The sequence below is a fragment of the Ahaetulla prasina genome, chromosome 3 (assembly GCF_028640845.1).
Source record: "Ahaetulla prasina isolate Xishuangbanna chromosome 3, ASM2864084v1, whole genome shotgun sequence".
Taxonomy (NCBI): domain Eukaryota; kingdom Metazoa; phylum Chordata; class Lepidosauria; order Squamata; family Colubridae; genus Ahaetulla; species Ahaetulla prasina.
The window spans coordinates 57,095,493-57,119,608 of record NC_080541.1 but is presented as its reverse complement, the minus strand read 5'-3'; the positions used below and the strand labels follow the sequence as shown (position 1 = coordinate 57,119,608).

At 35.9% G+C, this 24,116-nt stretch overlaps 2 protein-coding genes across 2 annotated transcripts in view; one reads left to right on the top strand and one right to left on the bottom strand.

Annotated features, from left to right (window-relative positions):
- Positions 1-1,157: 1,157 nt before the first annotated feature.
- On the top strand, positions 1,158-22,814 carry RMC1 (regulator of MON1-CCZ1). Its single transcript, XM_058178453.1, has 20 exons — positions 1,158-1,461; positions 3,042-3,118; positions 5,896-5,980; positions 6,852-6,908; positions 8,060-8,146; positions 9,107-9,247; positions 9,586-9,689; positions 11,342-11,431; positions 11,541-11,646; positions 13,095-13,206; positions 14,440-14,484; positions 15,389-15,442; positions 15,729-15,857; positions 16,193-16,299; positions 17,238-17,357; positions 17,564-17,641; positions 19,319-19,423; positions 19,600-19,668; positions 20,934-21,159; positions 22,625-22,814. Exons 1-20 carry the CDS (start codon positions 1,351-1,353, stop codon positions 22,702-22,704), a joined length of 1,983 nt encoding a protein of 660 aa, XP_058034436.1. The 5' UTR covers positions 1,158-1,350; the 3' UTR covers positions 22,705-22,814.
- Positions 21,594-24,116, bottom strand: part of NPC1 (NPC intracellular cholesterol transporter 1) — a 45,795-nt gene continuing 43,272 nt past the window's right edge. Inside the window, exon 25 of the mRNA XM_058178451.1 lies at positions 21,594-23,333. Within this exon, the coding sequence (XP_058034434.1) occupies positions 23,251-23,333 (83 nt within the window). The 3' untranslated portion in view covers positions 21,594-23,250. The remainder of the gene's footprint in view (positions 23,334-24,116) is intronic.

Here is a 24,116-nt window from a genome sequence, read left to right as displayed (position 1 = left end):
AGGCAAAAAAGAGCAAAAAACCAGGAGAATACCATACCAAAAACATCATCTATTTATTTATTTATTTATTTAGTCACAACAATATATGTAAGTATCATACAGAAAGGTTATATAGTATATAAACATATATATGAGTAAATATTAGGAGGTATAAGCGCACACACACACACAAACACACACACACACATATATATATATATGAAGAAGAAAAGAAAAACAATAGGACAGGAACGGTAGGCACGTTTGTGCACTTATGCACACCCCTTATGGTCCTCTTAGGAATGGAGTGAGGTCAATAGTAGAAAGCTTTAGGATAAAGCTTTTGGGATTATGGGAAGAGACCACAGAGTCAGGTAAAGTATTCCAAGCACTGATGATTCTGTTACAGAAGTCATATTTTCTGCAATCTAGATTAAAGCGGTTGACATTAAGTTTAAATCTATTGGTTGCTCTTGTATTATTGCAATTAAAGCTGAAGTAGTCTTTAACAGAAAGGACATTATAATAGATGATTCTATGAGTTAAACTTAGATCTTGTCGAAGGCGACGGAGTTCCAAGTTTTCTAAGCCTAGGATTTCAAGTCTAGTGGGATAAGGTATTTTGTTGTTTACAGAGGAATGGAGAACTCTTCTTGTAAAATATTTCTGGACATCATCATCATAATATTTCTGGACATCATCAGATGTGATGATGCAGGGGTCTGCAAACTTGGCTCTTTTAAGACTTGTGGACTTCAACTCCCACAAGTCTTAAAAAAGCCAAGTTTGCAGACCCCTGTGTGATATGAGAAAATATCCGACCCGATGGCACCTAATTAATAAACGGTCAAAGTGCCAGAGGAACACACTGTGCATATATGCACCTGCTTTAAATCTTTTCAAATTTAATTGTTAAATCAGCGATATTTAATATTTTATACTCGTTTTTAATTATGTCGTAAGCCGCCCAGCTCGCTTGATATTGAGATGGGCGGCACATACATTTATTGACTAAATAAATATTCAGTGACATGGTAATTCTACACCTCCGGCTCACATACCGGGAAACGAGATCAGGCTTTAAGAACGTTGGGACTTTCAAATGCCAATCTCAACGGCTCCTCCCTCGTACTGCGCCTTTAAGGGACCGGTAGCTTTCTGATCATGCGCAAGAACGGTACTTACCAGGAAGCGGTTGTTCGGTACCCAGGAGAGGAAGACTCGTGCATCTACATGCCCTCACGCGCAAACCGCTTTGTGGCGCCGGGTGGGGGCCGGTGAGAGAGAACAGGTCGGCCGAACATCGGGGCGTGGCCGTGGGAGGAGGGGTGCGCGACGCTCTGTCTGCCTGCCGATCGTTCTACTGCTACCATGGCGACGACCACCAGCGAGGATTATTACTTGGCGCTGTGCGCGCGGCCCGTGCAGTTCGAAAAGGCGAGCCCCGTTAACTGCGTTTTCTTCGACGAGGCCAATAAGCAGGTGAGGGGCTCAGGCCGCGGAAAGGGGCGGGGTTCTCTCCCTGGTTCGACACGCCCTTTCCGCGCGACCTGCTTCTCGCGGGTTCATCCAATATTTCCCTTCGGCTGGACCGCAACGCTTTTGTATCTTGAGCACAGTGATAGCAATAGTACTTAGACTTGCAGTATATCCCCGCTTCACAGTACTTTTACAGCCCACTTTAAGCGGTTTACAGAGTCAGCATATTGCCCCCAACAATCTGGGTCCTCATTTTACCGACCCCCAAAGGATGGAAAGCTGAGTCAACCTTGTGCTGGTGGGAATCGAACTGCTGGCAGTGGGTAGAACTAGCCTGCAATATTGTGTTCGAACCATTGCGCCACCACGCCTCTTCCCACTTTTCCAGATCCTAAACCAACCTTGGATTGGGTCCCCACGTTTACATCTCTTTTGTCATAGTATCACATCTGGTTCCCACCCTTCCTGCTCTGTCAGAAAGACTCCTACAATTGCACAGTTGGGCAGAAAGAGATTAAATGTTTAAAAATCTTAGGAAAAGGTGGCAATTTTACAATAATGTGCCCCTTTGCATCCGAGAAGCCTTTGATTCCAAGAAAAGACTTTTGATCCATTTGCAGCAGGGTACCAATACTAATGCCTGGGTTGTGTGGAAACACAGCATAAAAAACACTACATTGAATTAAAGGATTTTCCTCTAATTTGTACCATACATAACTTGCATACAGTTATAATACTACAGTAGCAGGCAGCTGTTTAATGTGTGTATAGATGGTGGGACATAGTTCAGTTATTAGATTGTTCTCTTTAAAAAAACATGTACATCTTTTTACAAATAGGTGTTTCATAGGGAGTTTAACAGACAAATTGTTTAACATTTTAGTTTTAATCACAAAGGTAAAACTTTTGGATTCTGTGGGTTTGATTTAAACCATAAACTGACAAATTTGTCTTAATACGAGAATCAAAATTAATGAGGGTTTTTTTCCATTCATTGGCAGTATCTGAATAGACATCTTTTATTCCTGACAAAATCGTCTGAGTGCTTTCACATGATGTGTCCTCATGTACTATTTTGCTGCCTTAAAGTGGATTCATGTGATTTTGGTCTCAAAGGACAGCTGAGAATCTTTATAGTTAAAATTTGGTTCTGAACTTTTTTTTTCCAGTTTTGTGTACATTGTTCTGCATTTTGGCTAGTGTGAAAAAGAACACTTCCCAGGAATGAGGAGTCTGGAGTCAGATGCAGCTCTCAGCTTAATTTAGTAGAAAGCAAATGTGTTGTTCAGATTTTGGCAAAAGCCATCCACAACAAGGAATGGGAAAGAGAAGCAGAGTAGAAATAAGCAACATTTTCTGATTTCATCACCATTACTTCTGTCATTTTATCAATGTATGGCCCATAGGAATTATGTGTGAGAAACACTTTTTAATCTTGGTTTAAAAAGGAAAGTGTGTTATAGCTTGTTTATGCTGTTAATATTTAGAACATCTTATGGAAAATAAATTCCATTGTTTTGAAGATGAAGAACTTTTAAAGTAGGTTCTAGCTTGAAATTGAAACTAGATCTCTGTCTATTTAGGTTTTTGCAGTTCGATCTGGTGGAGCTACTGGGGTAGTAGTCAAAGGCTTGGAAGACCGCAATCCGATCTCATTTAGGTGATATAAATGCATCCTGAATGCTGTTTTTTCTTTTTTTTTGACAGCTAATTTTATTGTGTTGCAGACTTTTGCAAATACAAATATATCATACTGTTCAAGGATGTTTCTTCTCATTGTAATTTGTCTTTCACTATGTATTTTCTTTAACTAGTAAATGACAATGATTTTAAAATACACTAAAGTCAAGAATATGAATTTAATCACTTTTATCTTGAGTACATGTGTTAGTAAAACTTAATACTGTAAAATACATGAAATTAGAAGTATAGTTAGGAAGAATAATACATCAATCTTCAGTGCCCAATTTATTTGATTCCCTATTTATTAAAATTAGTTTGATAAAGACTACTGAGCTATTCTGATTATGGTAATATGAAGAGTTCCCAAATAGCACTCTGACATCCTACTAGGATATAGTCTACACAAATGTGTACACAAAATGCAGGCTCTTTGAATCTAAACTTAATATATATAACCCTATATCATGCTGATTAAAACCAGCATTGTGGGCACCTATACACTTTGTGAATATTAGGTAAAAGTTGGGCAGTCAAGCATACTTTTCTTTTTCCACTGCGCAGCCTTCTGTGCAGGAATGTAATGTTAATCCAACATACAGACTTTTCTTATTGTTGAAAAAATATCCTTGTAGAAGATTTGAAGCACAGAAAAGGTCTGTTTGCGGTTGTTTTCATTTAATCCTCACAGATTGTAACAGCTTATTTCATTGAAACTGGGACAGATGGAGTTTATGACTTCTATCAAGAGTAGTCAAGGGTTGGATCCCATGCATAATTCTCACATTTTTTCACATTACCTTTTATTAAAGGTAAAACTTTTAAAGCCCCGACTTAAATACTGTTAGCTTGCATAAAGGAATTTGATCATAACTACGTTTCCAGGTAATCATCAGAATGGAAGAGTTGATTTAATTTTGAAAAATTATATACGCAAATATTTCTCCTATTTTTCCCCTTATGAAATCTTCAATTTGAATCAGCTTTGAAATAGTATTTCAAAATAATATCAAATGGATGTTGAATACTTAGCCTTTGCAGACCGTATAAACAAATGAATCCTTTCAGTTTGTCCCAGATATTTTAGCAGCTATCATTTATTCCTGTACAAGAGTGAGATCACTGCAATTGTGGGATACTATTCAAATAGATGTAATACCATCCTCAGTTCATCCACAATGTGGAATTGTTCATCCCCTGAGTAGTGCTCATGGGAATGCAGTATAGCTAAACCCAGAGAAACATAATCAGATCGTCTTGCACTTTATGCGATAGCATATAGCAATATGTTGACATCTTTGCAACTCAGCATATTTTTTCCTACATGTTATTACTTGTTTTTGGCTTTTGAAATAACTAATATAACAATGCTATCTATATATTACTAAAACTCTTGTTGTCATGACTTTAAACTGGGGTAAATGATGCGTCATAGAGCAGCAATTTTTGAACCAACTTATAGAGTCCCGAGGACTCTTTGATTTGAACCAATGCATGAGTATTGAAGAAATAAAATTTGGGGTCATGTGATCTTCATTTTCTGTGTTTCATAGCAGTCTCACAATCTCCTTCCCAATCCAGGAGCAGTCATTTACCTTGTTTCCTGGAAAGGGAAGGGAGAAAAAAGGAAGAAAAGAACAGGGAGAAAAGAAAAGAACAACTGTGCAACCTTACTGGTCCATACTAACCCGTCATGCCTTCCCTGCTGCACCTCTTGTGGACCTCCATGCATCCTTCCTGAACTGCCTATGTGCTGTTCTTACCTCATGTGGCATCTCTTCAGCATACCCACACATCTTCATGACACCCCATGCGCAATTTCTGACTGGCATGTTGCCTCTCATACAACTCTCTGACCCCCATGCATTCTTCTTGACTCATTCCCCCATACCATACTTAACATGCAGGGTACCTATTACACACCTCCATGACCCCCAAGCACCTTTCACCCGCACTGCCTCTCCACACGCTTTACTCACTTATATAACACCTCTCATTCACCTTGAGCATCCTTTCCAGTCTGTGGTGCTCCCTCCCCCTCCCATAAGCCTCCAGGAACTGCACAGCATCTCTGGTGCATAACCATATATTCTTCCCAACCCATATGGTACCTCTTGTGCACTCCACGTAGTCTCTCTTACCAGCACCCCTATACACCGCCTTGCTGCCTTCCGCACTGGGCAGAAGCCAGTTGCCTTCCTTTTGGCCTTGAACTTGCAACTTCTTGCTGGTTTCTCTCTGGAAGCTTCTCACAAGTAAAGTACAGTAAATGGGGAAGTGAAGGAAGGAAGGAAGGAAATACAAAAGGAAAGAAAGATAAGGGAAGGGCAGGCAGGCAGGTTTCTGATGTTCCCTGTCAGTTTACGACAAGGAAACCCAATTGGGAAGATAATCAGGAAGTCAGAAGCCACTTTTGCTCCTACTACTCTCTTGCCTACCTGTGCTGATTTTCTTTTCTGTTTAGTTAAAGAAATATCTCTGAAATGATGACCCAACAAGGCACAGGTTGTCTAGCAGCCACTAAACCTCACTTCCTTTGGAATGAACATGGATATTAGGGATCAGCAATCATTCTTCCCCTTGTTTAATTTTATTGAACTTCAAAACTATTACAATTAACATTTTAAAAAGTTCCTTCAGATAATGTAAACTAATTTCTACCAGTCTAGGCCAGCATGGCTGTTGTTGAGATACTGTAGAAATTAATCAGAGACATGTCCTGTGTCTAAAATACAGAAATGAATTCTATATTTGTAGAATGGAAGACAAAGGAGAAGTGAAATGCATCAAGTTTTCTTTGGGCAATAAGATACTGGCTGTTCAGAGAACATCGAAGAGTGTGGTAAGAAATATCTTTCCTAAAATAGAAAGAAGCAAGTTAAAAAAAATATTCAAGCACAATATACTACTTATTATTTGCTTCTTATTAAATTATAGATGTTAGATGGTTGGGATTTGTTTTTGTTTCCTTTCCACCACTATAGTTGTTCATATTTTTATTACTGTATGTATATAGTATTATAAACTACTCTGAGATGTGGTTGTTTGAGAAAGGAATACATAAAGTAACATAATGTTAAGTAGAATTAGAAATAGGTAGGTGAGATAAACTTCATTTATATAGGCAATGCTGCAGCTATACCTAATAGTAATTATAAACTCATTTGGAGCCAATTCAAAAAGGAATACAAAATTTAGAAATATGTGGGAGTACTTCTAACCATGTGTCTAGTCCTTACCAAATAATGCTTGATTCAGTTTGTAGGGTCTCCTTTCCAGAGGGAGAATATTACAAACTGCTGCAAATGGAATCAGGAACTGGTAGTGATTTTTATGAAAACTATTTGAAAAGCTTTCAATTTACCTATTTAGATTTGCATCTTTGAATTATGTTATATAGTATTAAATGTATTTTCTCATCTATTTTAATCATTAACTCTTTACTTATGTAAACTTTCATCCTTTCAATTTCTATTCTGTTTGTATTATAGTTCAAAGATAGTTGAGGAAAATGAGATACAATATTCAAGCAGAAAATATGTTTATACATGTCTGTGTACTTATATCATTCTTTTGAGTAGATTAATAAAGTCTGACATTTTGCAGATTCATGCACTAAAATGGATGAAAATCTATGTGTTAGATACGCCTATCTCTGCACAGGTTGAGCCCACAAATATTTTTAATTGCTTCTGTTTTTCATGTCATTCCAGGATTTCCTGAACTTCATTCCAGACAGCCCACAATTAGAATACACTCAAGAATGCAAGGTGCAGTATACATAACAAAATACTAAACTAAAGCAATCCCTCAGCATATTGAAGCATTCATTATTCTAATAGTGTGACATCTACAATACCATTATATTAGTATTCTGAAAAGTTGTAACTGCAAATCATTAAAATGCTTCAGGTGTTAGTTTCCCTTCCTGCCAGTCAGCGTGCTAGCCTGAATCAAAATGGCAATTAAAATTGATTAGTCTGCAAGCATAAATATGTATAGTGAAAAGAAAAAACTTGTCCATGTAGTTAGAGAAATAATAACATTGCTTAGCTGCAAGAAATAAAATCCTTCTACCCATTGTTAATCAACTGCTAACAGAGTGCCTTATGCACTCATAAGGTTTAGTAGTTATAATATGCTTTTCTTGAGTCTGCTTTGGGAATTGGTCTAGAACAGTGATGGCTAACCTTTTCCGGACCAAGTGCCCAAAGCGCGTGCGTGTATGCCTAAACCCCCAAAATGCAATGTGCGTGCCGCCCCTATGCATGCGCCCTGCTCCCACGCATGCACGCGGAGCCCTCTGCATATGCACACGTGGTCCCCTGAGCATGCACACACACTCCCCCACATACCCCCCTCCCCCACATACCCCCTTCCCACATGCATGGCAGAGACCCAAAGATCAGCTGGCCGCCAGGATGCATGCACATGTGTGTGGTGGAGCCGAGCTGGGGTGATGGCTCGTGTGCCCACAGAGAGGGTGCTGCGTGCCACCTCTGGCACATGTGCCATAGGTTTGCCATCACGGGCCTAGAAGTTGCATCTAGTATAAAAAGCTATAACTAAACTGTTAAAGAATGTCCAAAATATATTACACTTGTTCTGAAAGTGTTTCTTTGGTAATATGCTGCCTAACCATTCAAGCGGCTTATGTTGATATATAAAATCCTCTACAGGATTGTGTTTTTATTTAGGTATCCACTTGGACAAGGTCTCCAAATACTGTCTTGAAAGTGCATTTGCCAGAGATTTGCTATATGGCAAACTGAGGCAGGGCATTCTTAAAATTCGTTGTGCTACTTTTTAAATATTTAAAAGGAAAAGCAGAATTAGGTTTTAAAAGGACATATATAAACTGATTTTACTTTACATGACAGTGTATGCCTATTTCAATTAAACACTGTTTTTTTTATTACAGACTAAGAATGCCAGTATTTTAGGATTCTGTTGGACAGGCACTGCAGAGATCGTTTTTGTAACAGATCAGGGAATTGAGTTTTACCAGGTAAGTAAAAATATACATACCTTTAAAAAAAAAGTCGGCTAACTTGTTTTATGGTATTGAGTCATCTTAAAGGATTAAATGCTTTTATAGTTCATTGTGGGTAAAATATGTTTGTTTTGGTCTTGTGAAATCTGTTTAATTCTCATAAACCTACTAGAAATACCTTCAGTTTTTCAAGAATGATATTTTAGTCTGAAAATAAACATTTTTAGCTGAGTCATATTTTAGTAATAAAAATAATTGATTCTGCAAAAAATTAGACATATAAGATACTTGCTGTATTACACAGTGTCTCTTTATTATTAAAATTCATGTCTGTTTGAGTGTTTCACCTTCAATTGACCCAAATTGGAAGGTATAGTGCAATAATTATTAAACCAAAGTAACTCAAATAGGCTAACTTACAAAATCTATGACTCCTGTGGGTATGAAATTTGGGGAAGTTGTTGCTTTAAGTATTGCTGGGCTGTCACAGTCAGCTGTGGTCACATGATCCTTATTTCCATGACAGCCTCCCATAAGGCAAAGGAAAAGCCAGCAGGAACTGTAAAGTGCATTGTGACTGCTGATGCTGCCTGCCACCTTCCCACTAGCAAAGCCTTTGGTTCCGGGAAGGTGACAGGGAAAGTTGGGAATCAAGAAGCTGGCAGGGAAGGTTGCAAGTTGCTCGGGCATCTCTTCTGTGCAACCTCTCCAGCCTCTCTGCACTTTCTCTGCAACTGCCAATTAAGCACCCGCTCACTCCCCAAAACAATAGTCTAAATCAGAGTCCTGTAAGAACTTTACAAAAGTAAAGTGCTAATTGTTTTAATTTGTCTGTAGTCAATCAGGTAATCACCCACTGCAGCAGTTTTCAAAATCTGAAGTTTTTAAAAACAAATCATTTCAGTTTTGCATCTGTAAGTAGACAGTTTGAAAATATTCAGTATATAGGTCTGATGGTAACCTTTATATCTTCAGGTATTACCAGAGAAACGAACATTAAAGCTTTTGAAGAGTCAGAATATTAATGTAAACTGGTTTATGTACTGTCCTGAGAGCTCTGTCATTCTGTTGTCAACAACAGTAGTTGGAAATGTTCTCCAGCCGTTCTATTTCAAGGTAAAATAATATTACTGCAGTCAATGCAATTTTCCATGGTTACTTTGCACAATTGCTCCAAGGTATTTATGTTTAATATATAAGAAATACCTTTCAAATTGTTGTAGTCCTTTCTGTCTAAAATAGTTTCACAAATTTTGCGTTAGGAAACAAAAATTACAACATTTGATTTTCAGATGGGCTAAACTGTGTTTTAGATGGCCTAAAGACTGCAAACAAAAAAATTGTATGTGGATTTTTTTTTCATTATATTTTGCTGGAACATGTTATAGAATAGTAAGCAATGCAATGGAGTGTGAAGGAGTTACATAGAATTAAATACAGTACTTTTCACATAGGGTGGAGCTATGTCAAAGCTGTCAAAGTTTGAAATTGAGTTACCTACAGCACCAAAGTCCTCCAAACTCAGCCTTTCTGAAAGAGATATTGCTTTGACTACAATGTAAGTATATAATTAACTAAGTAACTAAGATGCTGTATTTTCCTTTTCCTGAGCAATAAATTGTCTTCTTCCTGAAGACATAAGCAACATTTTCTTGATCAGTAGAATGGACTCCATTTGAAGTCACTTTTGAGTCAATTAACTTGAGTAGAGTAGAGAAGAAATGGGCAAATAAGCAAACAAAACCTGTTACACGTGGCATTACTCGTTTAAAAACTGCTTCAAAAAATCATAACTTATAAGTGTAAGTTGTAAGTTAACAGAATGATCTCCATATCACTTTGAGAAGATGAAATAAATCCATCTGTAATTTATTCAGAAAAAATATGCTTTTTAATTTTCTTGCGAATTATTGCACAGGCAAGAGATCCATTTTGATCTCACAGCGAAGGTGTCTGATTAGAAGTAGGGAATCCTGCATTCCTGATGAACGTATCTTTTCTTTTATGTACACTGAGAGCATATGCACCAAGACAAATTCCTTGTGTGTCCAATCACACTTGGCCAATAAAATTCTATTCTATTCTATTCTATTCTATTCTATTCTATTCTATTCTATTCTATTCTATTCTATTCTAGTCTTGCCTTAATAGCTGGCTTCTATTTTGGGCCAGTCATTTTCTTTCAACCAGGGGTGAAATGCTCCCGGATTGCCTGATCTGGTAGGGATGGTGGCAAATGGTTCAGAGAACTGGTAGCAAAAATCTCTGCCTACCCTCCCATGCCCAGCTGAGCCGTGCAATCATTAGAGTTTTTTTTTTAACTTTTACAAGCATTTTTTTCTGTGGCCGAAAAAATGCTTTTAAAAGTAAAAAAGAAAGGCTTTGATGATCGTGCGGATCAGCTGGGATCGTCAGAACCCTTTAAAAGCATTTTTTCTACAACCTCTTCGGCCAAAGAGGCTGCAAAAAAAAAATGCTTTTTAAAGTAAAAAAAAAAAGTTGGCCACGCCCACCCAGTCACATTACCCCCACCACCAAGCCATGCCCACAGAATTGGTAGTAACAAATTTTACATTTCACCCCTGCTTTCAACTCTTAAGAAGAAGGCAAGGGCAAGTATCAAGAGAGACACATACAATCTACATTTGCCAGAGAAAGGAAGATAGCAATAGCACTTACATACCACATCATAGTGCTTTTACAGCCCTCTCTACGCAGTTTACAGAGTCAGTATATTGCCCCCAACAATCTGGGTCCTAATTTTATCCATCTCAGAAGGATGGAAGGCTGAGTCAACCTTGAGCCTGATGAGATTTGATCTGCCAAATTGCAGTCAACTGGAAGTCAGCAGAAGTAGCCTGCAGTATTGCATTCTAACCACTGTGCCATTGTGGTTCTGAAGCCCTTAAAGATGGCTCTAAAGTGAGAAATGAGCCAACTGTTTTTCTCTGCGGGAGGACTTATGGTAGCTCTCTGTAACTGTGTGAGGAAAAGACATCTATCCCCCCACCCCGGTGGTTCATTGGTGAGGTCTGAGCATCTAAACTTATCAGGTGACACAATACATTCACAAGAAATGCCTTTAGTTTCTTACACTATTTATTATTTTGTTCCATTCTGCCAAAATAGCTGGTCCTGAAAGAAAACAGTATGATGGGATTATATAAAAGTTATCTGCTCAGAAGTTAAAAATGTATTATGTTTCTTTAGATATGGGCAACTTTATGTTCTTTACTTGAGACACCACTCAAGGACTTCAAACAGTACGGGCGCTGAGGTAGTTCTTTATCATTTGCCAAGGTAAATTTGTTGATTCTTATCCTTTTCAGATTTCATAACAACTATTAAAAAGTGACTACTAAGGTTGCTGATTTACATTCATTTTCTTTTCCAATTAATGCTACCACAGGGAAGGCTCCTGTAAGAAATTGCATATACTGAAGTTATATAGGACTGGGAAGTTTGCACTGAATGTTGTGGATAATTTAGTAGTAGTTCATCATCAGGACACTGAGGTACTATTTTTTCTCTACATTATATTTTGGGTAGCCCAAGATGGCTAATTTAGATTCTTTTTCATATTTTAGCTAAAAATACATTTGGAAAATACCAGGGTAGGAGAAATTATTTAATTAATATATAATTGAAGTCGTGCAAAATTTAAGACTGGTGACTAGATTTGATTGATAATTATACAGGAAATGACTGATTTATTAAAATTGAAGACTCGTGTTAGTATGATAATTGTGTAGGATTGGTTTTGTTTTCATCTTGGAAATTGGAAAAGTGGCATCCAAGCAAACCTTGACAAGACTGAGTAGCTGTCTGATTTAGGGCTCACTTGATCCAGGTTTTTTTTAAAACTTGGATGGGGTTTCACTACCCTAAAGAAAAATAATATGCAATTTGGAGCTCCTCACGGACTCACGACTCCTACTCAAGGAGTAGGTTGCAGCTATGGGCCAGGAGGTCTTTTGCACAACTTCGTTTTGTGCATCAATTGCACCCATTCCTGAATCATGAAGCATGGGCAGTTACGTGCACATCTCGGTGCACCCATGTTACACTTCTGTAAGCTGCACTGGCTTCAGTGTGCTTCCAGATGAAATTCAGGATGCTGGTTGTTATCTATAAAGCCCTCCATGAAATGGTGCTGGGTTATTTATGGGATTTCATCTCCCTGTTGTTTTCAATTGTCCCACTATGTCCAACAAAAGGAGCACGTTCTGGGTCCCTTCAATTAAATTGTCGTCATATTGGACTTCAGAGGTATGCCTTTTCTCGCTTAGTGTCTGCTCTCTAGAATACCATACTTCTAAATATCAGATTGGCCCAAACTCTGCTACCTTTTGTAAAGGGATGTGCTCTAGAGCCTGAAGATTGTAAGATTATAGTCTGTTGAAAGGTTTCTTTCTGCTATTAAGTTCATTCTTGGTTGAAGATTGTTGGGGTTTTTTTCAGTAGTATTGTTTTTTATAGTTTTATGTTAATTGTCCAGAATTGCATTAACAAGGTAGGCAAGCATGTAATGATTAAATAAATAATGTTGGAATGAGATACTATCTTGGACTTTTAAGGTACAGAGTTAATATTCAGGTGTTTATAGAGAAGGACTGTATTGTTGTAGTAAATAAAATAAAATTGGATGCAACTCAAATTTGGTTTGCTTAAACAAATACAGCTGGCAGAAAGTTTTTTCCCTCATATTTGCCATAGCTTTTCTATAAGGTTAAAGATCTGAGAAATGCACAGGAAGAGAAGGAACATAAACAGAAAGATTTCTCCATATATATTTATATTCAATTGAAATTCATTTTTAGGATAGGATCTTGATGATGATGATGATGATGATGCCAAACAGAATAAAAATAATCATCATAGTTGCACCCATCATTTTATTGTTTTCTGTATGGATGCAATTGTGCTTGACACATACCATAAAGAGATTTTTGGTGTTTTTTAGACCTCTATTATATATGACATCAAATTAAAGGGGGAATTTGATGGCACAGTTACCCTGCACCAGCTTGTACTTCCACCTCGATCCATACAACCATACCAGATTCCTGTGGCAGGTACAGAATTGCATTTTTCATATTCCCTTGAAAATGCAAATACTGCATATATCTGTAATTTTGAAGCTAAAATTGTTAGGGTTTTGATTAATTAAAAGTTATGTTCCAGTAGTCATAATATTTGATTTTAGATTTTGATTTTCTTTAAATTGATTAAATTAAATTGATTTTTTGATTTTGATTTTTGATTTTCTTGGCATAGTAAGTTCATTGTATTTGCTAAATATGAAACAGGATAAGCAGAAATGAGCCATATTTCATCTTATTTATTATTCTGGTCTTGTAAAAAAAAAAAGCCTAAAGTTATGGCGTATCATAGCTGTTTTCCTTATATTATTGGACCATGGACCATGTTTTTTCTTTTCTTAACATTTAAGTTTAGAGGTTTGGAAAATAAATAGAAATGAATTTTGAATAGAGTTGTACGAAAGTTTGGTTTTGAAGATAAAATGGTACTTAGAAGTATGTATGCTTGTAGCTCCTTCAGGCAAGTATGGTGTTTCAGCTCAGGGGACAACCATCCTAGGAAAAGACTTGAATGTGCTTCTTTAAGCACACTGAAGGTTGCTGCAGTTTTTGGGAATTGGTATTTTAATCATGCACCAAATTCATCTTTGCCTTCGAAGTACTATAGAGCCATAATTGTGAAATCTCGTCAGCTTCCGACATGCATATGTAAGCAGTGGGTAAACCTTACATTTGCATGGAAGCTAAACCATTTTAATCAACCATTTGCGTCATGGTATTCTCCAAAGATTGGGGAATAGGTGTTTTATCTTTCTTATAAGCCTTCTAGATTCCATTTGGACCTCTAAATTAATATGGCTCAGTTAATTAAAAAATGAACTATTTATCTTCCTGACAATTATCAATAGTTGCTTCCTGGAAAAAGTGCTAGAATTCTAAAACAGAAATACTTGCATTGAGGGAAGATGTTACATCATGTAAAACAATCTGCATTCATTGAGTATAACATTTATGAAGTTTGAATTTGCATTGAATATAATTCATGAGCTGTAATTAATATTTTAAAAGAATTAAATATTAAACTTTTGGAAAGTTAGCTTTGGTTGTATCTTTGTTTCTGCTTTAAATATGACAGTAACCTGTGGGCTAAGGACTTTAGGTTTAGCATTCAAAGTACAGAGTTCGTTGTAAAAAGACTTATTTCTGACAAACATGACATAATTTCCTCTCTAATCCATATAAATCACATCTTTTTCTTATTCGCAGGTCCAGCTTCCGTAACCAATCAGTTTCCAGTTCCCTGTAAACTTTGTATCCTTGAAATAAAAACCTTAGCCCTTATTTATTCTGTGGCAACATGATTTTTTTTTTAATATCTGAAAGGAGCACAAGTGTATATCTATGGTAAACATGAATCTTTTTATCTGTGAGAGGAGTAGAAATAAATAATACAGAAATAATGCACAGGCTGTTCTGAATGGGCACATTAGCAGACTTTAGATATAACAAACAAAATTTGCTTTTGTGCACTGGATTGTCATTTAAGTTACATTATTTTAAAATGCATACAGTACAGATGTTTGTAATTCTATTCAGATTTACCAGATGTTCTGCTTTAATGGATTCACCCCTCCCATTAATCTATTACAATAAGAACTTACTGTGTAGCTTTGCAGCCTGTAAAATCCTATTGATTTTTATTTTGAAATTTATTTGCATTCAGTGTGATTTGTTTTCAAAAATATAGAGAAGTGAAGACTAATTTACTAGGTCCTGCTAGCTCGAGTTGCTCCCAGAAGCATATTGATAATGTATGAGTGTATAGAAAACATTGCAAATTAAATTTATAGGTAATTTTTCACTTTCAATGTTTTTCTAAGAGGCTTTGGCACTAGTAGCTTCTTTTCAGCAAGAGACTTCTATGTAATTGAAAATTTAACATTCTTAACAACAAGAATTGTTGCTTTCTTTCCTTTTAAAAAGCAGAGCCTTAAACAATACCTTACTGCTTCTTTGGCATAAAAAATTTGACAGATGATTTGCTGTGGGCCATCATGTGCTTAAAGAACAAATATCCCTGTGCTTCCTTGGAGATGTGAAATAAGTTGTGTGCCTCTTTGAGCTGTTACTCAAAGTGACTGGCTGCATAAACAATTAAAACTTTTACTGAGGCAAAACCCATTGGACATTGGTAAGAGTTTTGCTTAACATTTAGATTCATCATCCTGGATTGTCTTTCAGCCTGATATTATCATTAGCGCAAGTGAAGGTATGAAACTTTCAACATTCATTTTTTAATCAGAGTATCTGAATGTGTGTTTATAATACAAAGTATTAAATTTGCTGCTGTATAAAATATATTAATTAGATACCTAAATGTCCAAAGTGCCTGGAGAACATAATGTTACTTATTATCAGAATATAGTGATGAAAGAATTCTGATGAAATACTTCACTGAAAGCTCAGTCCATTAAATCTCTCTCTCTTGAACTGAAGCTTATCGTGGTACAGTACATCAGTTATGCGAGGAACATATCCTTCTTTTTTTACTGTAGGTTATCTCTGGAATCTGCAAATGAAACTTGAACCTACAGTTAATCTTTTGCCAGACAAGGGAAAGCTAATGGACTTCCTTCTGCAACGAAAAGACTGCAAGATGGTTATTCTTTCTGTGTGTTCACAAAGTAAGTTTCTGCTTCAATTTGAGGAAGCTACTATGAATCAAAAATTTCTATGACCTTTTAAAAACAGCCCTGAGATAGCATAATGTTTTTCTACAAAGTACAGTATTTTATTAGTATTATAATAGAATACTATACTTTGTAGTTTAGTATAATGATATTTGCTAGGAATATTTTATGACATATGAAATAATTTGCCATATGCAGTTTGAATAAAAATTTATCTACTTATCTATTTCTCTAACTTAACAATTATCATGGTATCAAGTTTGCATTCTGCTATTGCTACATTTTGTGACTTCACTTATTTTATATGTCCCTTGTGTATTCTGTTCCAGTGTTAAATGAACCAGAGGGAGGCTCGTTGAGTGTAATTGCCACTGTTTTTGACAAGCTCAATCACGAATATAAGAGATACTTAGAAGCAGAACAGGCTTATACTACGGCAAGTTGTGAACAATGTATCTTATACATATTCTCTTATTATTATGAATTCCTTTTATCATAAATAAGATATTGATCTAGCTTTTATTAATTAGATCACTATATTACTACCAATGTGAAAGCTGCTGTGGTGTCCACATAGAAGAGCCTTTTTAAATATTTTTTTTCTTGGATGTGGCAGGTACAGTCCACTGATCTGTTACTGGTTATCATCCTGTACAGTGGCTCGCTCTGTTACCATTCAAAAATGTCACTGTTTAAGGTGAAAAAGTGCTGTATTATATAAGGATGATTATGAAGCAATTTCTCTTGCATTGTAACAATATATAAAATTTAAAATTCCCTTCTGCCAGTAGCCTCCTCACAAACCCCTGCTGGAATTGATTACATGACCCTTTGTTGTGGAAGTAATAATTACTCTACTCTTCTCATTGAGTTGCAGTGCCCCAAAGCTCTAGCTGTTTAATAGCAAGTCTCGTCATTGCAAAAGCACTTTAAAATGTATTCTATTTTTCATAATAATGTAATAAAACACTTTGAAGTACCAGTATATATTTTTGGTCACAATTCTTACTTCATCTATAGTGGTTTAACAATATTCTAAATTCTAGATACAAACTTATTTTTGTAGGTCTTTGGTTATTCGGGTTTTCTCCCGCGTAAAATTGGAAGTGTCTTGGCGACGTTTCGACGAAGTCTCATTCGTCATCTTCAGGCTTCAGCTTCGTGCCTCTTGCTCCCAGATGACGAATGAGATTTCGTCGAAACGTCGCCAAGACACTTCCAATTTTACGCGGGAGAAAACCCGAATAACCAAAGACCTACATACAAACACCCACAAAAACCTTAGAAAACAAACTTATTTTTAAATCTATTATTTAGTGACCTCTTTCAACTAAATTACTTGATTGAATAAAATGTTCTATGCTCCTTTTGCAGGCATTAGAAATGGGACAGAGCCGAGGCAATCCACCACCAAAGCGCCCAGTCCGTACCCAGGCAGTTATTGATCAGTCAGACATGTATACTCACGTTCTATCAATCTTTACTGAAAAAAAGGTCAGTTAATAGAATTCTGCCTTAATTACGTCAATGTTCATACTACCACAGTTGATATGATTAATTAGAAGTTTTATAATACGCTAGCTAACTTGCTAAAGCAAATTTGAATTCTGAATAGCACCAAACCATTATTTAAATACAACTCAAATCCAAATTGTGTAAACTTATTATCAAATATATTTTTCCAATTCTTTTCTAATAAGGAGGCCCCCCACAAGTTCACTATTGCTGTTATAATGGAGTATATTCGCTCACTTAACCAGTTCCAGATAGCTGTTCAGGTAAGAATTTGAAAGTGTCATAATTTGAAATAACTTTTGCTAAGTATTTTTATTTTACAGTTTAAGCTATCCAGTATGTTCGGGATTAGCTGAAATCTTGAAACCTTTTCAAAAGGTAGTTGTATGTATCCCTGCATGAGAAAGAGTATAGGAACAGAGAAGTGACTGTCAATCTAAATACTAAAAAGTTACAACAGGCCAATTGAGATTTTTCTGTTAATGTCAAATTCCAGAATTCCCCCATTTGGTGCTACAAAGAAGGGTAATTTGTTGCATATCAGAGGTATCTACTATTTCTTAACATAATCACAATGTATCCAAATTACCTGGATTTAGCTCATTCACTCCCAACCATGTCCAGACAATGGTTTCAGAATGCTGTAACCTCTGTGGAAACAATAGAAATCCACCTGCTGAGAATTCCTTTCATACTGATAATATGTTGGCTCAAACCTCTAAATAAACACCCTATTTCCTGTATATGTAGAAGTGTGTGCAGGATGAGATGGAATGGAAATCTGACAATCCAGCTTTGCTCATCCAGCAAGCACTGGAAGAACTTCAGTTCTGTAGTTCCTAAGGCCAACAAATTTGGAAGAAACAAGGTCTGTTAGTTTTGAAAGCCCCAAAGTGGCCTAGGCATGAACCAAGACGGTTGCACTTTCTAATTCATTCCCAGAGGATCATTTCTTAAAATGGCCAAGTTTGTGCCCATTCTAAAACTAAGCCTGAATTATTGAAAGGAATGCAAATAATTGGCATAATTTAAGAATACATGGGGATATACTGGAGAATGGAATCAGGCTTAATGTAGATTATATTTTCTGTCAAGGAACAATTTCTGAACTATGTGAAAATTTAAGGAATGCAAATAACTTTTAATGCCTTTCAGCTTTGAGTCCTAATGTATATAGGTTTTGCCTCAAATAACTCTTGGCAATCATTAGATTAAAAGCTCCCACATTTGCATAAGTGAAATGGATACTTCCTCCTCCTTTGCCACCAGTTCCTCACACGGTGGAATTCAGATTTTTTTACTACCAGTTCTGTGGGCGTAGCTTGGTGGACATGGAAGGGGAAGAATACTGCAAAATCTCCATTCCCACCCCACACTGGGCCCAGCCAGAGGTGGTATTTGCCAGCTCTCCGAATTACTCAAAATTTTTGCTACCGGTTCTCCAGAACCTGTCAGAACCTGCTGAATAGCACCCCTGTCTTCACATGTGTATAATTTTGGAAGCTTAAGCAATGTTTATCTATAGGTAGGAGAATATCTATATAATATTTCTATGTTGCTTTCATGCCAATAGTTAAGTTAAAGAAGTTAAACAGTTAAATTTTATTTATATATTGTAATTCAGGAGTTCTTTTCTAAAAAATTATTTATGTATTTATGTATGTATTTATTCAGCTAACTTCAGCTAATTTATTCAGTTGTTGAAACTGCCTATTTCCAGCTTAAAAAGTTTTAAATGTCATAAAACTTTACTGCTAATAAGAGTGTAATACACATGCAAATGCATTTTAATAAAAAGACTTATTTCTTTTGGATCTACTTAATTCAGATACTCTTTCTACTGTATTTTTCTTACAAATTGAGATTTTGCTAAATGTTTATAAATTTGCTGAGTTACGAATAGTTTCCCCATGGATTTCCCTGTTTTCTTGTCTTCTTAGCATTTTCTTTATGAATTGGTAATCAAAACCCTTGTTCAGCACAATTTATTCTACATGCTTCATCAATTCCTACAGTACCATGTTCTCAGTGATTCAAAGCCTTTGGTGAGTAACCTTGCATAATCTTTTCATTGCATCATAGAGGGATTTAAAAATAATGACATGAACACATCACCTTCTACTGTGCTCTAATGTGCTTTGTTGCTAATGATTTACTAAGCTGCTTTTTAGTTTAGGAGCAAATTGTGAAATACTAGATACTGACTTATTTCTTATTTTAGGCTTGCTTATTGTTGTCTCTTGAAAGTATTTACCCACCAGCGCATCAACTCTCCTTGGATATGTTAAAGGTAAGTAGACAGAGGAAGTGTAAATATGCCATTTTCTGCCTTTGATGGGAAGGCAGTTCTAAGTAGAGGTAAAATCTATTAGTTGCCCAATTGGAATTAATCCAAAGAACTTCATAAGGAATATTTTGGGCTTCCCCAGGGCAACCTCATTGCCTATTTAAAGATTAGGGTAGAGTTACCTTCCACCTCCATTCAAATATGTTGTACATTACTGGGCCCCTATAAGAAATTAGAAAGCCTTCAAAGATTCTATCTTATCAAACTCTGTTTTCTGCATTACATAGTTGGGAATCAGTGGACCAAATTTTTGACACAGATCCTATAACTGTATTCCCAACACCTTTGGGAGAACTTGGTCTTGAAACAGAGAAAATATTAAAGAAAGGACTGCTAATAAAAATGCCACTGAAGGCCATCCTTCAGGATGAGGACAACCATCCACATTTTCATTTTGGTATCATCATTATAAAAAACAGCATCTCCTCCTAGTAGTTAGTTAATGCAACTAGTACATTGCTGAGATGGGCTTTACTGTCCCTTTATCTGCAGACCATATGGTCCACAGACATCATTTTGTATGCTCCCTATTGAACAATTATCTGTCCTTTTGATGTTGGTCAATTGAAGAATGTTATGCGTTATGTCTTCCCCTGCCCCATTTACAATGAGATCAGGGCCAAATTATTGTTGGTAGGGCTGAAGTCTCTGTACCATCTTACAAATGTTCCAAAGGTGCTTTTTCAAGAGGCAACTGGACTTTCTGGTTTTTTCTTTAAAGCGCTTTCATTTCTCATGCAACAAGCTGCTTCAGCTCAAAAACCAGAAATTTCAGTTGCCTCTTTAAAAGGCACCTTTGGGACAACCATGATCTGGATGACTGAGAATCTCCATAGACATCTTACAAATGTATTTCCAATTGTCAGCAATCAAGCTACTACTTTTGCTCTATTCTTATTTAAACTTAGAAATACTTAAGTTCTTAGTTGTAGCTTTGGCTTTATTTTGCTGTAACCTTTTTACATTCAGTGCTCTCTTTATTATTTTGTTTTACAATATTTATTTATTAAATTAATTTATTTGCTGCTGTCCATCTCATTTTGAAAAAACTCTATTCAAAACTATGTATTTTATAGCATACTACATGTTATAATTTATGGTTGCAACAATAAACCTACTATAACTCTAGTAAATAAAGCAAGACGCTCATGGGAAAGAAGTCATAGGTGTGGTCAGCAGCCATTTACCTTCATCATTTGTGCTTTCAGAGACTTTGTACAGCAAATGATGAAATAGTAGAAGTTTTGTTGTCAAAACATCAAGTGCTAGCTGCTTTGAGATTTATCAGAGGAATTGGTGGACATGACAGCATTTCTGCTCGTAAATTCCTTGATGCAGCAAAGCAAACGGAAGATGAGATGCTCTTCTATACCATATTCAGGTTTTTTGAGCAGAGAAATCAGCGAATACGTGGAAACCCTAGCTTCACTCCAGGTAAACAGCAATTTGGTAGGCATATAAAGAAGGTTGGGTCCTCTTTTTAATTTGTTTAATATTCAAAATTCAGAGCTAATAATCCTGCCGCCTGTTATTGTTTCAAACATAGAGCTCTATTATTTTTAATTGCTGCAACAGGTCTCACTAACTTCATAATTTTTCATCAATAGAGAGTTAGTAATTTTTTAAACTACTATAAGCTGCTGCAAAATTAATTTTAAAGATAAAAAGCTACTCCAAGGATAATTAGTAAATTTTACCAAATTGGTATAAAACTTTCAGAGACTTGTTGGAGCATGAACTTTATCACTCCTGTTCAACATTGATCAAAAGATGCATTAGATAATGGGTTTTTATTTTTAAATAAGTTTAAAAAAGAAACCAGGGCCCCTCCAGCAAAGGAAAAGAAAATGAAACATAGGCCACTACTATTGCTTTTTCCTTAAATGAAATTTAATTTCTGAAGGCACTGTAGGCACAATTTTGTATATTGAAAACAGTTATGACAAATGAGACCTTCTCATGCTTAAAAGAAAGATAAGAGTTACTAAAACAGTTGGAACATCTGTAATGCAGTATCAACATCTGGAAAAATATCCATGATTCTTAATTGGAAGAAAAATTGGTCATACACTGTTTGAATGCTGACTTCAATACAGCTAGGTAGTATGGAATTGTAATTATATTTTAACAGTAGGGTTAATAGGTCAGTTGGAGTCAGCCTGCTACAACATTGTAAGAGCTGTAAGTTTTATGGACTTAGAAGTAGACATTTAGAATTTACCTTTACTTAAACTAAAAGGTGCTTTGTCATTATTAATTACCACCCAGTAATAATATGATAGACTAGAAGAACATTTCTAGTTATTTAATAGAACTTCATCTCCCTGTAATGAAAATCCTTGTCTTTTTTTATTCCTTTAAGGTTTTTTTTGCAGAAAAAATATCCCATATTCTCATTTCCAAATCAGCAAAGGATTATTAATGCTCCCTCATGCATGCAGTTCCACTCTACCAGGGGCCTTTGTGCATTTCTCAATAACATCTTTAGCTATCAATAGTATTCAAAAGCAAAATAAATATCAATATCAAATCAAATTATAATTTCTAATCTTATATAAGAAAAAAGATATTTAATTCTGTGGAAAGTGTCTCAAAGACAATCTGCAACATTTTTCCCTTAATGTTCTTCATTATGCATAAAGTCTACTTTTCCTAGTATTATTATACAAAAGTCATAGCATAAGCTATGTATACAATGTATTGTAGCTTATATGCATCTCCTTTACCCATTTTATTTCTGTTTTTATACAACTGTTTTGTGATCCAGCTTCCCAATTTTAAAATTGGGAAATGAGTAATAAAGAGAGAGTATTAGAGGTAGCTCCCGAGGTTGAATTTTTTTAAAAAATATTAATATACTCAAAAATAACAGATTACATTTTCTGTCCTTTTCTTGTAGGAGAACACTGTGAAGAGCATGTCACATTTTTTAAGCATGTTTTTGGAGACCAAGCATTAATGAAGCCTGCCACTTTCTGACATAGTAAAACTGTTCCAATATAAGGATGTATAAAGTTAATTTATTGCATTTATGTACTTTTACTTTTGAGCTACAAAAGATCTATTTTATAATAAAGTATATATACAGACCCTTTGGCAAATATTAAAAATATTACAACATTTTGACAGATGGCTTATTTTTCTTCTAAAAATAAAGCCAAAAATTGCATTGACTTGCATTAAAAAATTGTCAGTGGTTCAGCAATCTAATCTCATACCTATCACTTTAAGTGTTACCAGGAATCTATTTCTATTGCAAAACAGTTTCCTTTTCAGGAACAAAAACTACAATAAATTATTATTTCTCATTAATGTTTCATGTTTAAGTAATACTGATAAATAACTGATGTTGATAGAATTCTTCCTGAATCCAAACTGTTTAGAATTACTGTTTTTCTTCCAGTTATGTAAAAAATTAATCCCAGTACCATTTTACAGTTGTGAGACGGTAATCATAGAAACTTGCTACAATTTATAAGTCTTCAGCCAGAATTCAGAGTCCACTGACCACTTTGTTTAAAATGGCTAGAAGAACAGGAGTTTTTCTCTTTCTGTACCTTTGTTCCTTTCTTGTGCTGCACGAACTTTAGCTTTATTTATTGAGGGCCCTATAGAAGAGAAAAGAAAAATGCTGATTTTTCCTTCTATATTAGTTCAGTATTGCTAGATTATGAAACATGATTCACAAAAGAACACTTGTGATACAAAAAGATAGAACAACAAACATGAGTATATACGTTTGGTCATCTTACATAGAAATCAAGTGAAATTTTTAGGTCATTTTAACATAATAATTATAGTTAACATCCATTCTACTCCTGCTGGTCAAATCTGAAGTTGATACCACAAACCACGGTTTAGCAGATACGGGCTGAGTTCATGTAAAGTAGGGGTCCCCGGGCCATAGCCCATTCAGAACTGGGCTGCACAAGTGATGGACAAGTGCACTTATGCCCACAGCTCCACTTGCGTGAGCAGCTCATATGCAAAGCTCCATTTGAGCAAGTAGTGGGCGCCTGCGCCTGCCACTCGTGCCAATGTAGTTGCACATGTGAGCACGCTCGCCTGCTGTTTGCGCAAAATCATCTGCTGCTGCCACTGCCAGTCCACAAAGCCAGAAAGGTTGGGGCCTGCTAATGTATAGCATATTGTCATAATTTATAGAATAAGGTAGTATGGCCTAGTACCCATGTTAAGACATGATCATAGTTTACAAACAAGGCACAAATACAAGCCAAAAACATATTAATCTAGCATGATGCATAAATCCTGCCACAAGCAAGGATAGTTTTTTCTTCTATACATTTGCTCCTGCTTAAATTTTACTTTCGCAAAATGTTAATTAATTAGTCCAACTTCAGATATAATTATAAAAATGGCTTATTTTAAGC